The sequence below is a fragment of the Myotis davidii genome, unplaced genomic scaffold (genome assembly GCF_000327345.1).
Source record: "Myotis davidii unplaced genomic scaffold, ASM32734v1 scaffold725, whole genome shotgun sequence".
NCBI lineage: Eukaryota > Metazoa > Chordata > Mammalia > Chiroptera > Vespertilionidae > Myotis > Myotis davidii.
Genome location: NW_006296500.1, coordinates 948240 through 962719, shown reverse-complemented (window position 1 = coordinate 962719; position 14480 = coordinate 948240). Strand labels below are relative to the sequence as shown.

Here is a 14480-nt window from a genome sequence, read left to right as displayed (position 1 = left end):
GCTGAGAGGCCACCTGGCTCCATCTCCAGCCAGATATCGGCCCTGCCCAGGGTTCTGCCCAAAACTCTCTCCAGGAAGATGAAGGCAGAGGGGCTTCGCCTCTTGGAGGGACCAGATATAATCATCATCATGGCAGCCCCTGCACAGGCAGCCCTCTCCATTGTAAACAGTCCGTTACACCCAAGGTGGCAGAGGAGACAGAGACCCAGCGAGGGAAGGGCCTTGGCCCAAATTCTCCAGTAGTCACAGGTGGGGGTCTGAGGGCTGTTGCAGGCCTCCCTGAGTGAGGGGGAGGTGGGGCCAGGGAGACAGGGTTCAAGGTCCTTGGGTCCTTCTCATGCTTAAGGCGCCTGACCTGTTTACCTTCCAGGGATGAGATGGGGACTCCAAGTGCCACCCCCAGAAGTTACCACAGCAAAAGAGAACCCCAGGAAGGGGCCAGGTTGGTGGGCCTATTTCAGCCTGTTCTGTGGCCTGGGCCAGGTCTGTCCCTCTCTGATGCCCCCAAGTTTCCTGACCTACAGTCTGGGAGCTTGGGCTGGTCCATCCTGGAGGCCTAACTTGCAGGAATTTCTAGAATTCCGGGAGCCCAAGTTCTGGCTCAAGTTTGAAATCTTCTTTGCTTCCAGGGCCTCAGATTCCGAGTGTAGGGGTCTGGGAGGGGTGGAGTGACAGCTGTGAGGGGCAGGGACAGGGAATGCTGTGGGATAGGGGCGTGTGGTAGTCCCCTCACCTGCCTAGATTCAGCCCCTCAATCTCATCTCCTCCTTGTCCCTCTCTGTGGCTTTCTTGCCCCCGATCTGAGCTCAGGGCAGAGGGGGTGGGGGGGTGGCCACCCTCCCTTCACCCTCACTCTGGAGGGATCACATGTATAGGGCCTATGATGCAGAGGGGATTCTGGGAAGAACCCACTCCGCACTGAGTGACACTCTGGGCCCTGGGTCTCTGGAAGGACTGGATGGCTGGGAGGGGCAGGGCAAAGGGAGGCTCCCCTGCCCAGTGAGCTGGGATGGGGCCTGGAGGCCAGACATTCATCTCTAGCCCATCTCAGATCTGTGAGGTGTGGCAAACCTCAAGCCTTCCCCCCAAACACGGAGCCCCTGAGACTAGAGCAGGGGTGGGCAAATTTTTGGACTCGCAGGCCACAATGGGTTCTTAAACTGGACCGAGGGCCGGAACAAAAGCATGGATGGAGTGTTTGTGTGAACTAATATAAATTCAAAGTAAACATCATTACATAAAAGGGTACGGTCTCTTTTTTTTTTTAGTTTTATTCATTTCAAACGGGCCAATCCGGCCCGCGGGCCGTAGTTTGCCCACGGCTGGACTAGAATGACCTCCTCCCCACACACAGGTAACTTAGACGCTGCAGGAAGCTGGGGAGCCAAGCCAAGGCTTCAGGGGCTGAACCCTGCTGGGATCATGAACAGGCCTGGAGTCAGTTTGTGGGGAGGGGTTCTCTGCCACAGGCGCTGGAGGGGCAGAGACCAAAGGAGAGCCCAACCAGACCCTCACCAGACCATCCAGCTCCGACCTGACTCCTGGCCTCTTTTCCAGGTTCTCTCCCTCTGGACCTCTTGCTGGAGCCTGGAGACATTTCTGTGTAAACTACCCACACCCCAGCTGGGAAAGTCTCCCCAATGGGGAACCCGGATCAGGGCCAGTCGGGGTGGAGGGAGCCAAAGCAGGTGCATGGCAGGCACTCACCCCTCCCTCTCTCCTTCTCCGTGGCTCTCCCTCCTCCTCCTCCTCCTCCTCCGGCTTCCTGGCCCTGGACAGGGCGGAGCCAGTGCCTTATAAGTGGCAGGCCTGGCGGCAAGAGAGCAAACTACAACCAGCAGTGGGACCAGAGGGTGGCTCCACAGGCAGCGAGGTGCCCTCGGTCCCCAGCATGGCCTCCTCGGCCTGGGCCATCTGCTGCCTCTTGGGGAGTCTCCTGTTCCACAGGGGCAGCCCAAGCCCCAGCGCCAGCGTGCCCCGCCTGCGGCTCTCCTACCGAGGTATGGACTGTACACCCTGTTCATGTGCATGGTCGTGGGAACCCGGGACCCTGCAGCACCCCAGCTGTGGGGGCCCCAGCCAGCCGGGGCAGTCTGTTCTGCCAGCCAGAGGGATGCAGTCATTCCCTGCACAGCCAGTGGGAAGGACTTAGCGGTCATTTCCCGGGATGGTGCTCCTCTGGCTACTGCCAGGGGCCGGCACTGGGGAGGAGGCAGGCAGGGGGAGAGGACAGCTCCTGGAGGCATGGCCAAGGTGGAGGTGGCAGGGACCGACACACTCAGGGGAAAGCCGAGGGGACTTTTGAGGAAATGAGAGAGATGAATGGAGACCCTGAGAGACCTCAGTAGAGATGGGCAGAGAGAGATGGGGATGGGCAGACAGGGCAGGTTTGGAGGGTCTGTCTGCATGGATTGGGGGCTCCTTGCCCAGGGCAGACAGTGGGAGAGCAGGATCCTGTCCCTCTCCTCCCCCACTGTAATGCGGGCCCTCCCCCTGTCCCCCAGCTTCCCCCTCACCCACCTGCCCCTTGCAGCCCACTCCCCGATGCTGTCCTTGCTCCTCCCGCCCTGTCCCGGCTCAGGAGGTTCCTCTGCAGATCTAACCTGATGCGTTGTGCTGCGGCGGGCTCAGGCCTCCTCGGAATCCGTAAACAGTACGCAGCAAAAGGTTCCTGCTCACCACAGATTCCTCTTAGGGAAGCCGGAGAGCAGGGTGATCACCTTTCTCTGGGATTCTCAGTTCAAAGGGGAAACCCCCAAAATAAAACAAAGAGGGAGACCCAGGCTCTGGAGAGTATGGGGGGGAAGATGTGGCTCTACTCTGGAGAGGCTGAACATTGAGTCTGGGGGAGGATTTGGTCCTACCCTTGGAGCTGTGGTTTTGGAAGGAAGTCAGGCTATAAGAAAAGTTAAATAAGGCAAATCCTCTCCAAAGTACTGTCAGCCATGGAGGGCTTCCTGGAAGAGGCTGAATTTGGGGTGGGGTGAGTGCTGGGCTGAGGATGGGCAGGCATAGGGCACTTGGCCTTCCCAAGGGCGGCCAAGGCCCCTTCCCATTCATCTTGTCGGCCTCTTGCCCACCCCCCTCCTCCACCTCCAATGCCAAGGGTCCCCAGACAGCCTCCCCCTACCTAGGGCTGGGTGGACAGGTCAGTGGAGGAGAAAATCCTCTTTAGCCACATCCTGGACTAGAGCCTGCAGCTTGGCCACCCCTGGTCTCTCCCAGACCCAGGCCTTTCCCAGGTGTTCCATCTGCTGGGAACACTGTCCCCTGCCTGTCCGCCTGCACGGCTCACACTCACCCACCCTCCCTCCAGCTGGCTGCCGTACGGTCCGCCAGTGGGCCCTCTACGCAGTGGGCACTGCATAGAACACAGATGGGCCACTGGGAAGGAGGTGTTAACGGAAAGAGCAGGGGCTAAGGAATGGAGGGAAAGGAGTTGGCCCTGAGTTGGCTGGGCTGGGTGGGGGCTCCCTGTGCCCACCCACCCCCAGGAGCCATTTCCCAGAAGCCCTCCTGGCAGCCCTGTGGATGGAAACATTTTCCAGATGTGAGTGTGTGGGGGGGCGAGTGCACAGCTGGGACCCTCCACTTCCACGCCTTGGCTGAGGGGCCCTCACCCCTCCCTTGCTCCCCTGCAGAACTCCTGTCTGCCAACCGCTCCGCCATCTTCCTGGGTCCCCGGGGCTCCCTGGACCTTCGGGCTATGTACCTGGATGAGTACCGAGACCGCCTCTTTCTGGGGGGTCGCGATGCCATCTACTCCCTGCAGCTGGACCAGCCATGGGCAGACCCCCGGGAGGTGAGCTGGGCTGACTGGGGCGAGGCTCTGTCTGAGAGCTGGGCAACTCTGGATGGGGGCTGGATGGGGAAACTGAGGCTGTGAGCTCGCGGTCAGCCAGGCTGTGTTTCAGGTCCTGTGGCCGCCGCAGCCAGGACAGAGGGAGGAGTGTGTTCGAAAGGGACGAGACCCTTTGGTGAGTGCCCTTGGGAGTGACTGCTCTCAACCCTGACCTACACCCAGGGTAGCCTGTGCCCACTCCTGCAGCTGCCTGTGCTGGGTCATTTGAAACGGACACGAGGGCTCTAGAGGGTCCAAGAAGAATGTCACCCTAGCCGTAGCTGGTTTTGCTCAGTGGATAGAGCATCGGCCTGTAGACCAAAGGGTCCTGGGTTCGATTCCAGGCAAGGGCATGTGTCTCGGTTGCAGGCTCCTCCTTGGCCCGGGCCCTGGTTGGGGTGCATGGAGGAGGCAACCAATCGATATGTTTCTCTCACATCAATGTGTCTCTCTGTCTTTCCCTCTCTCTTCCATTCTCTCTAAATATCAATGGAAAAATATCCTCGGGTGAGGATTCAAAAGAAAAAAGAATGTCACCATAGACCCCAGGGCTGATCAGCCAGGCAGGGCCCGGCCTTGGGACCCGAGGAGATAGGTGGTGAGCAGCCCTCACTCCTCCTCCTCTCCCAACCAGGTGGAGTGTGCCAACTTCGTGCGGGTGCTGCAGCCCCACAACAGAACCCACCTGCTGGCATGCGGCACCGGGGCCTTCCATCCCACCTGCGCCCTCATCGCGGTTGGGCACCGTGGGGAGGTGAGCTCCGTGCCCCACAGGGACTGGGAAGCAGTGACATTCCCCCAGGCGGCCTGAACCCTCCCCATTGAGCCTGGGTCGGGGCAGAGGTTTCAGAGGCCTGAAGGGCGCCTTTGTGCCAGAGCTGACCCCACTGGCAAGGCCCTGAATTGAGGGTGCCTTCACCCCTCCCCCCCACTCTCCAGCTGCACGCGATGCATGATGGCCACTGCCTGGTGGGGGGGCTGGTACTACTTTCCCAGGTGACACCCCTGCCTCCCTCTCCCCAGCATGTACTTCACCTGGAGGCTCACAGTGTTGAAAGTGGGCGGGGGCGGTGCCCGCATGAGCCCAGCCGTCCTTTCGCCAGCACCTTTGTAGGTGGGTGATGCTCAGGTCTGGGTGGGCACAGGGAGGGTGGGAGCCGGCTGATGTCCTTGGGAAAGGGTGGTGGCTGGGCCCTCCTCCCCTGACTCTGCCCCGCCGACCCCAGGTGGGGAGCTGTACACGGGCCTCACCGCCGACTTCCTGGGGCGTGAGGCCATGATCTTCCGGAGTGGGGGTGCCCGGCCGGCCTTGCGTTCTGACTCTGACCAGAACCTCCTGCACGGTGAGTCCGGGGCCTGCTGAGGGCGAGGCTGGCCCGGGTCGGCCCCAGCATGGACAGGAGGCAGGGGAGCTGGTGCTGGAATGGAGACAGGAGGGGCAGCCCATCCCCCTTTACCACTGAGACTCCGGCCTCCAGTGGGACAGTACCTGCCCCCTCCCCACTGGGCTCAGCCACCTGTCTTCCCCGTCACCCCCGACCCAGACCCCCGGTTTGTGATGGCTGCCCAGATCGCGGACAACTCTGACCAGAACGATGACAAGGTGTACTTCTTCTTCTCGGAGACTGTCCCTTCGCCAGACGGGGGCCCGGGCCATGTCACCGTCAGCCGCGTGGGCCGCGTCTGCGTGGTGAGAGCAGGGAAGGGGCGGTGAGGGCAGGGAAGTCCTTGCTGCACTTCCTCTTCCCCAACCTGCCCCCACCCTCAGCAGTAGGGAAACTGAGGCCAGGGTGTGAAGCCCACGCCCCTGCCTCTGTCCGGAGGGTGAGGGTGGAGGAAGGGAGGAGGGCCGTCCTCTGGGCCCGAGGCTGACCCTGGCCTCCGACCACAGAACGACGCTGGTGGCCAGCGGGTGCTGGTGAACAAGTGGAGCACCTTCCTCAAGGCCAGGCTGGTCTGCTCGGTGCCCGGTCCCGGTGGTGCCGAGACCCACTTTGACCAGCTGGGTAAGGGCAGGGCCAAGGGCGGCCTGGGTGCGGGAGTGGGGAGGCCCAGAGCCATGAGTGGGGGACAATGGCAGTGGCCTTCTGTCTCCCAGAGGATGTGTTCTTGCTGTGGCCCAAGGCAGGGAAGAGCCTCGAGGTGTACGCACTGTTCAGCACGGTCAGGTGGGCACACTGGCCTCCCCTCCCTGCACTGGATGGAGGGGTGCGGGGGTGGGGGGGCTCCGTACCCTGGCTCCTCTGTCTCGCTTCTGCCTTCCTATCCCGGCTTCGCATGGGTCCCTGTCTCCGCCCCTGACTTGGTGACTGGTTGTATCTCCTGCTTCCCTCTCTCTACCTCTGCCCGGGTGTTCTTGTTTTTCGGTTTCTGCTGACTGCAGGCAATGTCACCCTCCACCCTGCCCACAGAGCCAGGCCGCCCCCTTCCCCTCTGACGGCCACCCTGGCCTGACTGTCCCTGTCTGCCCTTGGCAGTGCTGTGTTCCAGGGCTTTGCAGTCTGCTTGTACCACATGGAGGACATCTGGGAGGTCTTCAAGGGGCCCTTTGCTCACCAAGATGGTCCCCAGCATCCGTGGGGGCCCTATGGCGGCAAGGTGCCCTTCCCCCGCCCTGGCGTGGTGAGTATCTGGCCAGGCCAGGGGAGAGGGCAGGACAGAGATGCCAGGGGCTCTACGTTAGGACAGCATTGTGTCTGCACGCAGCTCCTTAGCAGCTGGGAGCCAGGGCTCCTGAGGGGCATCAGGTGAGGGGTGGCAAGGAGCCCTGACCGCGTTAAGGAGCCTCTGGCAGGCGAGAGCAGTCCTCCGAGGTTGGCATGCCCAGACAGTGGGGCGTGGAGCAGGCTGGGTGGGAATGTGTGACCCAGGATTCCAGGTGCTCCCTCTGCCGCTGCCACAGTGCCCCAGCAAGATGACTGCGCAGCCTGGGCGACCCTTTGGCAGCACCAAGGACTACCCGGATGAGGTGCTGCAGTTTGCCCGAGCCCACCCGCTCATGTTCCGGTCCGTGCGGCCTCGGTGGGGCCGCCCTGTCCTCGTCAAAACCCACCTGGCCCAGCAGCTGCGCCAGATCGTGGTGGACCGCGTGGAGGCAGAGGACGGGACCTATGATGTCATCTTCCTGGGAACTGGTGGGTGGGCCGAGTAAGGTGCCCAGACTGGGGAGGTGGCAGGTGCCCAGGCGGCTCCTTCCTCTCCTACTGACCCCGTCTTCCCTATCTCAGACTCAGGGTCGGTGCTCAAGGTCATGGCCCTCCAGTCTGGGGACTCAGCTGAGCCCGAGGAGGTGGTTCTGGAGGAGCTCCAGGTGTTTAAGGTGAGCAGGGAGGGGGCTGATGGGAGCGGTCCCTGGGTCTAGCCCTGGCTACAGGGAAGCAGGAGCAAAGCGCAGGAGGGAGATGGGCTATGTCTTAACTGAGCTTGCAGCCAGTGGGATGAAAGGGATGACACCCCCACTGAAGAGGCCTTGCTGGTGCTTCTGAGTGACCGACGGGCCTGGAGGTGCAGTTTGTGAGCTGAAAGTTGGGGGGCTCAGGGTGAGCACTCCTGGACAAAGCCCTGATAGGCACAAGTCACTGTGAGGGGGTGGCTGAGGCCCCAAGTGCCCAAGAGGTTCTGCTGGCCCCTCTACAGAATCAGGCAAGGGGACTGCTGCCCCTCCCAACATGGGTGGTGCTTTGGGACAGCTGCTTCATCGCTGGGAACGGGGCTGTGGGAGGGGACACTGGAGGTTTGTGCTTTCAGCCAAGCCTCCTACTCCTACTTGGAGGCCAGCCAGGGTAAGGGGACCTTTCTTGTAACCTGACCTCTGGGAAAGGCTGTCTGGCCTTAGTAGCCTGCACTGCCCCAGGCAGGGGGGCAGGGGCTCCCACCCAGGGGCTAAAGAGGCTGAGAGCAGGGGTGCAGTGGAGGGCTCTCCAACACCCGCCCCCTGAGACCCCGCTCCTTCCTCAGGTGCCGACAGCCGTCACTGAGATGGAGATCTCCGTGAAAAGGGTAAGAGCAGCTGCCACCTTCCTCCCCTCCCCAGCCCGCCAGTGGCTCCTTGAGCACAGCCTGTGTCCGCTGGAAAGCCCTGCAGCAGGCAGCAGGCGCTGGGCTGCCCGGCCAGGCCCTGCAGAGGGGTGGGATCCAGCTGGGAGCTGACATTCCCATGCCAGTGGGCAGTGGGAGGCCCTGAGTACGTGAGGCTGTTCAGATAAGGGGAGACCCACCAACGCTGGCTCCTCAGGGGAAACAAAACCCAGATCTGAAATCAAGCAAGGAAGGGGAGCCACTCCTCAGAGGATGGCTGTGTCCTTTTACAAGTGGCGCCTTCCATCTTCCCCAGTTTATCTTTGGGGAGGTCCCGACGTTGGTCCTGGGATTACGTAAAGCAGAGTGCACCTCTAAGGTGGGAGGCAAGTCAGGATAAAGGCCATTGGGGTAGTGGACGAGGTGAAGCCCCTTGGAGGGAGGACCCCAGGTCTGCCCACCCCCTTCATGTCTTAGCGCAGGATCTGGGGTACATCGTGTGGGTGATAAGCATTTTGTTCCTGGGAAGGCACCCATGGTTCTGCTTGGAAATGGCAGGGACCTCAGGAAACCCAGGGGGCTGAGAGCTGTGCAGCTTCTGGGGAAGCCCAGGCTCACTGTGGGCTCTGCTTGGGTCCCTCCCCAGCAAATGCTGTACGTGGGCTCGCGGCTGGGCGTGGCCCGGCTGAAGCTGCACCAGTGTGAGACCTACGGCAGTGCCTGTGCAGAGTGCTGCCTGGCCCGGGACCCGTACTGCGCCTGGGACGGTGCTTCCTGCACCCGCTACCGGCCTGGCACCAGCAAGCGCCGGTTCCGCCGGCAGGACATCCGGCATGGCAACCCTGCCCTGCAGTGCCTGGGCCAGAGCCAGAAAGGTGAGTGGCAGCTACTCACCCCGTGGCCTGGACTCAACCCTAGTGAAGTGGGGCCTCAGACTTGTCCTGTTGTAACAGTCCTCAATTTCCCTACCTGAGTGGCTCTGTCACTATACGGGTGTGGGGGTCTTTGGACAGAGTGACTGGCTTGGGGATTGATGGATATTGAGGTCCCTGGAACACTGGCGGGGGCTCTTGGACAGTCCCTGAGACGAGCCACCTCCGCCTCCCTCCAGAGAAGGCTGCAGGACCGGTGGCCACCACTACAGTCTTCGGCACGGAGCACAACAGCACCTTCCTGGAGTGCCTGCCCAAGTCTCCCCAGGCAGCTGTGCGCTGGTTCTTGCAGAGACCGGGGGGCCAGGGGCCCGACCAGGTGAGTGAGGACCCTGCCTCCAGTTTGCACGTGTCCTTAGGTCACATCTCTCCAGAACCCAAGTCCTGAGTCCTAGGAAGGGGCTCTGAGGGGAACCTGTCAGGTTCAATTGAAGAAAACTGTGCTTTAGGCCCCTGGGTGCCTGGAATGAGGTGCTGCTCTCCTGCCATCTGGGAATGCCCAGGCCAGAGGTGCCTGGAACTCCTCCAGCGGCAGGGAGCCCACCAACTCCCAAGGCACTGAGCTGAGCTCTGAGGGGTGGGTGGGTAGCAGAGATGGAAGAGAGGGAGGGGGGTCTGGGCTGCTCAAGAAGTCCCCAGGCTTAATATATGGCTCATCTCTGAAAGGGGTCTTTCCCCGAGGGGTTCTTGGTCCTCCTCTGCCCCAGGCTTGTGGCCCTGGCCACTGGCCCTTACCCCCCCTGCCACACTGTCTGGCCCCACACTTCCTGGAGTCCAACAGTCTGCCCAGGCCCTCCACCCTCATCTGGAAAGTTCTGTCAACCCCAGAGATGGCTTCAGTCTGGGGCCTGAGGATGGGCGTGGGTGGGGCAGGGCGAGGAACAATTCTCAAGAGTTCCCACAGGCAGGGAGGGGAGGGAGTGGTTGGTTACAGGAGGGGCTCTCCTTCAGCTTGGGGACTGGGGGAGGCCAGCCTTGGCCAGCTGTTGGGCTAGGCACTGAGGGACTCCCCCACGGCCAGGGCAGGGGGAGCAACGAGATGAAATTACACAGCACTAACTGCCCAAGCAGCAGCTTCAACATCCAGTCGCACAGACCAAAGCCCAGACAGCAGCTGGGCCAGAGACCGGCTGGGTCAGAACAGCACTCCCGCCTCCCGCACTGTGATGGGCACTTGGCCCACCCGGGCTGGGGCTGTGGGCCCTGCGCTGTGGGGGAAGTGAGCCATGCAGACCGTGTAGAGTGAGGGGAATTCTAGTCCTGGGGCTGGAGTTACATACCCCCTGAGTAAAAGCCCATATGTACTCTCTCTCCCTCTCTGTTCACTGGGAATGTGTGCCAGTGCTCACCTCCACCCCCCAAAGCCAAGACAGGTGCCCCAGAGCTTTGACTACGGAGAAATCAGTCAAATTTTGGAAAAGCCCCTTCCCAGGCCTGGGTTACGGGAAGGTGAAGCCCCGCCTGCAATTGGCTTAGTCTCCAGGAGGCTGAGCCTGCTGAGCTGCTGGTCCCTCCCTGGGGAGAATGGACATGGAGGTGCCCACGTCCTGGTCCCTGAGATGGCACATTTGGAAAAGCAGGGCGCAGATAAGTTGATGGTGTGTGCCCTGCTCCATGGCCCCCTCACGCCCTCCCTGGTGCCCAGCAGGTGAAGACGGACGAGCGAGTCCTGCAGACGGAGCAGGGGCTGCTGATCCGCAGGCTCAGCCGCCTGGATGAGGGCACCTACACCTGCACGACGCTGGAGCATGGCTTCTCCCAGACTGTGGCCCGCCTGGCTCTGGAGGTGATCGTGGCTGCGCAGCTCAACAGCCTGTTCCACCGGGGGCAGAGGCTGGAGGAGCCCCCTGCCCGGGGAAGCCTGGCCTCCACCCCACCCAGGGCCTGGTACAAGGACATCCTGCAGCTCATCGGCTTCGCCAACTTGCCCCGGGTGGACGAGTACTGTGAGCGCATGTGGTGTTCCTCCCGGAGCCGGGGCAAACAGGCCAAGGGCAAGAGCTGGGCAGGGCTGGAGCTGGGCAAGAAGGTGAAGAGCCGGGTGCAGGCCGAGCGGAATCGGACACCCCGGGAGGTGGAGGCCACATAGAAGGCGGAGGAGGGGGTGGTTGGGATGGGCCGAGTGGCCCAGAATCAGCCCCCAGTCTCTCCCACCCACCCAGCGAGGGCAGAGGGGGTCAGCAGGCTTGATCACCTCTTACATATGGGAGTCTCTGCCCCGCAAGCCCCTACCAGGCCGCTTCAGGAAAGGCTGGGGGCCTGATGGAGGGACCCTGTGCCTGTTCCCTGCACCTTTCTGCTCTTAGTTCCAGATGGAGCCACCACCCTCTGGCCACGGGCAACCCCAGTGGGCTGGCTATTTGTTCTCAGAGGTGGTCCCCAGAGTGCATTTCCGGTTGTGCCCAGAGGCAAGAGGGCAGGGTGGTTCTTTCCCAGCTGCAGAACAAAGGCCATTCTGAGTAACCCTTAGAGTAGGCGTGAGGGTGCCCCTGAGGAGGTACTGGCAGGGTGCCCTTAGGCTGCCAGAGGAGGGTGGACATTGCCTCTAGGCTGGCAATGGTTAGAAGACCTACACTGACTGGGTTGGGGAGGAAAAGAGGAAATGCTGAGAAGGTAGACACCCCCCGCCCCTGCCCTGCACACACTGTGCCCTGATACCTTGGTGATCCCTTGCCACTGCCCACCGCCTGTTCTCCATCACAGAATCACAGCATAGACTGCTAAACTCCCTGCAACTTGGGGATGGGCTGGGCCTCAGGCCCTACTTCTTAAACCAAAGGGCTTCTCAGCCTGACTTCCCTTCCCCAGGCTCCTGAGCTGCAGGCCAGGTTTCCTGGGATGCCCATCCCTCCCCACCATCAGGGCCTCCATGCTGACGAGCAGGGTGAGGATGGGTTCTAGGAGAATGTCTTCCCCATCTGTGTGGACTAGCTGGGGAGGAGTGGGCTGTCTTTCCCAGGGTGATGCAAACACACCCCCAGCCTGGGAGGGCGGCAATGTGGCAGCTCTGAGAGCATGCTGCAGCTAGTGGCAGGACCAGGGGTAGGACGGCGCCCAAGAACACAGAGGATTGAGAGGCTTCTGAGATGGGAGAGGGTGGGACCCTAGGATGGGCAATGGGACCCAGAAGCAAGCATGCTCAAGGATTCAAGATGGCATCAATTAGGTGAGGAGCCACTGGGAAGGCCAGATGTTTCCCACCCTGGAATCTTCAGTTTCTGCTAAATAAGGATTGGTCCTGGATGGTTCTTATGAAGGCTCTTTTCTTTTAAGGGGAAAAATATGGGGGAAAGCTGCTAAGAACTCTAGGTCCTGCAGGTTCTTGGGGCTGAGGCTCAGGTGGCCAGGATGCATTCTATCTGTGCATATAGGCAGGTGTTTTGCCATTGGCAGCAATGTCTTTCTTGAGCTGGGGAACACACGGAGGAGGAGGAGGAGGAGGACTAAATGAAAAACCGTCCCCAGCTTGCATACAAGCAGGTCAGTGACGCACAAAACTGGCAGGAGGGAGACAGGAACATCAGGTTCAAGATTCCCTCCTTTAAAAAAACGAGATGAATAAAGGAGAAAAAAAAATAGATAAAAAGCAAGACAGGGCTTCCTGTCCCATTGAACTCAAACCCAGACTGAATCTGCCTTAGATTCTATCTGTTCCACCCCCTCCCCCTCCCAACCCCCAACTGGGACCTGAAAGAAGCCCTCCTTCCCCCTTTGACTGCACAGCCAGTGAGCCAGAGCATTGATTGGAACCTGACAGCACTCTGGGAAGCCTTGGCCTGGGGTTTGATGCTGGGCTGTCAGCAGGTAGAAGCAGAGGGGAGGACTGTGGAAGGAGAGCTGGAGGAAATGGGGAGGGGGACCGAGAGGGGAAGGGGAGAGCGTAGAGCCCCAGGAATGATGTCAGCTAGCTCTGCTCCTCAGCCCAGGGGAGCCAGGAAGACACAACCAGGCCCTCAGTGGCCTGCAGGCTGGACCCAGGCGTGGCTGCCTCTGGATAGGGTCCTCTGGGGAAGCTACTCTGGAAAACGGAGGAATAAGGAGCTCAAAATCCTGAACAACAAACACCTGCACTTGGAAAATTATGGACAGCTTCTACCAGCTCCCACCCCCCATGGTACTATGTGTTATTAACCCCTGGAAATGCCTTTATGTGTGAATTCTATTTTTGTATTCAGATGTTGAGATGGGCTTTGTGATTTCTCTAATTACTATTGTTATTTTGTCCTGACCACCCCTGAGCTCTGGTGAGGACAGTACAGTGGTCTACCACACAGAACCTATAAGGAGAGGAATGAAGTTAATATTTACATCACATAATTATATCATTATTGTATCTGTGTATTTCTGTACTAAACTGACTGATACCATCTGTGTGAGCTGGAAGTGAAGAGCCTTCCCCATCCATTCCATGATGGAGAAGACCACCCTAGGTGGTGTTTTCTAGAAGGGAGGGCGGGTATCAAGGGAAGGAAGGAGTCAGAGGGCGTTGTCTATTAGCTGAGATTGCTTCTTAAAATAGGAAAATGCTGCCCTTTGGGCTTCTGAGACTGACCTTCTTGGAACTCCAGGAAGATCTTGAACCAGAAAAAAAAATGCTGGCAAAGGGCAGCTGGGCACGTAGGCAGCCCTGCTTTTTCCACAATAACACTTGACATTTGTGACAACACTTGGCCTGTTGCCTGTCTTCATCCCAAACCACATACCAACGTTTATTAAGGCCACTGTGCTCTTGCCCAGGGGCTGCAGTTTCTGGGGAGGAGGGGAGGCCCCAGTAGTCTGGCCTCCTGGGTGTGCTGTGGAAGCTCTCACTCCCTTGTGACATAATGCTGCTGCCCAAAGAGCAGACTCCACTGGTGCTGGAGGGAGGTGAGAAGAGGTGACGGACATTGCCCCACCTCACCAGGGAGACTAGCTTCTTGCTCGGATGGGCCCCTCAATCCACGGAAAAGAGGCGGGCTAACAGAACAGGTCAGTCATCAGTCCCATCTTGCAGTCTGCGGCTCCTAGTTTTGTCACTTAGTCTCTGCACAAATACCCAGGCCTGACAGAACCTGAAACTTCCTTGCCCCACCCAAAGCCATCATCACCATCAACTCATGAGCATCATCAGTGTACCCATTTGGTACAACGCTGGATGGAAGGGGTGTGTGAATGTGATCTCCAGAGCTCCCTTCTCCCTTCTCACACTGCTATTCCTGGGGCATGCAGCACCTCTGCTCCCACCGACACTGCCACCCATGCCCTGAAGACCCCTTGGGTCTGGACTTCTCTCTGGCCCTCATTCTCCTCCCTCCTCCCATCTTAAGTCCTGTTTCCTGCCTGAGGGATTTCACTCTATCTTCCTCTGCCAGCTTTTTCCTCTAAGTCTCATACTTCCCCTGGTCTGTGAGTCTCTGTTTTATGATTTCCCAAACACATTTAGAGCTGGAAAGGAGCATTAGTCAAGTGTTTTTCAAAATGGTGTCCTGTGGAACAATTATCCCACAAAAATGGTCAAATAAAACTGGGGATTTCTGCTCCCTTAGCCCCCATGGAGCTGTGCACTGCCTGCTTGCTTGCCTTGTTTTGAAACCCCTGAGAAGCCCATGATGATCTCTCATTAATTGCATGCCTACTGTGTGCTACACAATTCTCCAAAACATTTGGTCCTCTATCCCTTTTTTCCCATGGAGCAGTTAGCATCTCATGTT

At 59.7% G+C, this 14480-nt stretch overlaps 1 protein-coding gene across 2 annotated transcripts; it reads left to right on the top strand.

The window, feature by feature from the left end:
- Positions 1 to 1812: 1812 nt before the first annotated feature.
- On the top strand, positions 1813 to 13159 carry SEMA3G (semaphorin 3G). Of its 2 annotated transcripts, none has more exons than XM_006771824.2 (16): positions 1813 to 2000; positions 3642 to 3802; positions 3915 to 3977; positions 4476 to 4595; positions 4865 to 4955; positions 5068 to 5184; positions 5386 to 5531; positions 5733 to 5847; positions 5940 to 6009; positions 6319 to 6463; positions 6744 to 6975; positions 7069 to 7160; positions 7799 to 7840; positions 8505 to 8733; positions 8970 to 9109; positions 10439 to 13159. In XM_006771824.2, exons 1-16 carry the CDS (start codon positions 1892 to 1894, stop codon positions 10877 to 10879), a joined length of 2313 nt encoding a protein of 770 aa, XP_006771887.1. In that variant the 5' UTR covers positions 1813 to 1891; the 3' UTR covers positions 10880 to 13159. The 2 variants fall into 2 exon arrangements, with proteins under 2 accessions (XP_006771887.1, XP_006771886.1); XM_006771823.2 differs by having other exon boundaries at positions 10436 to 13159.
- The last annotated feature ends 1321 nt before the right edge of the window (positions 13160 to 14480 follow it).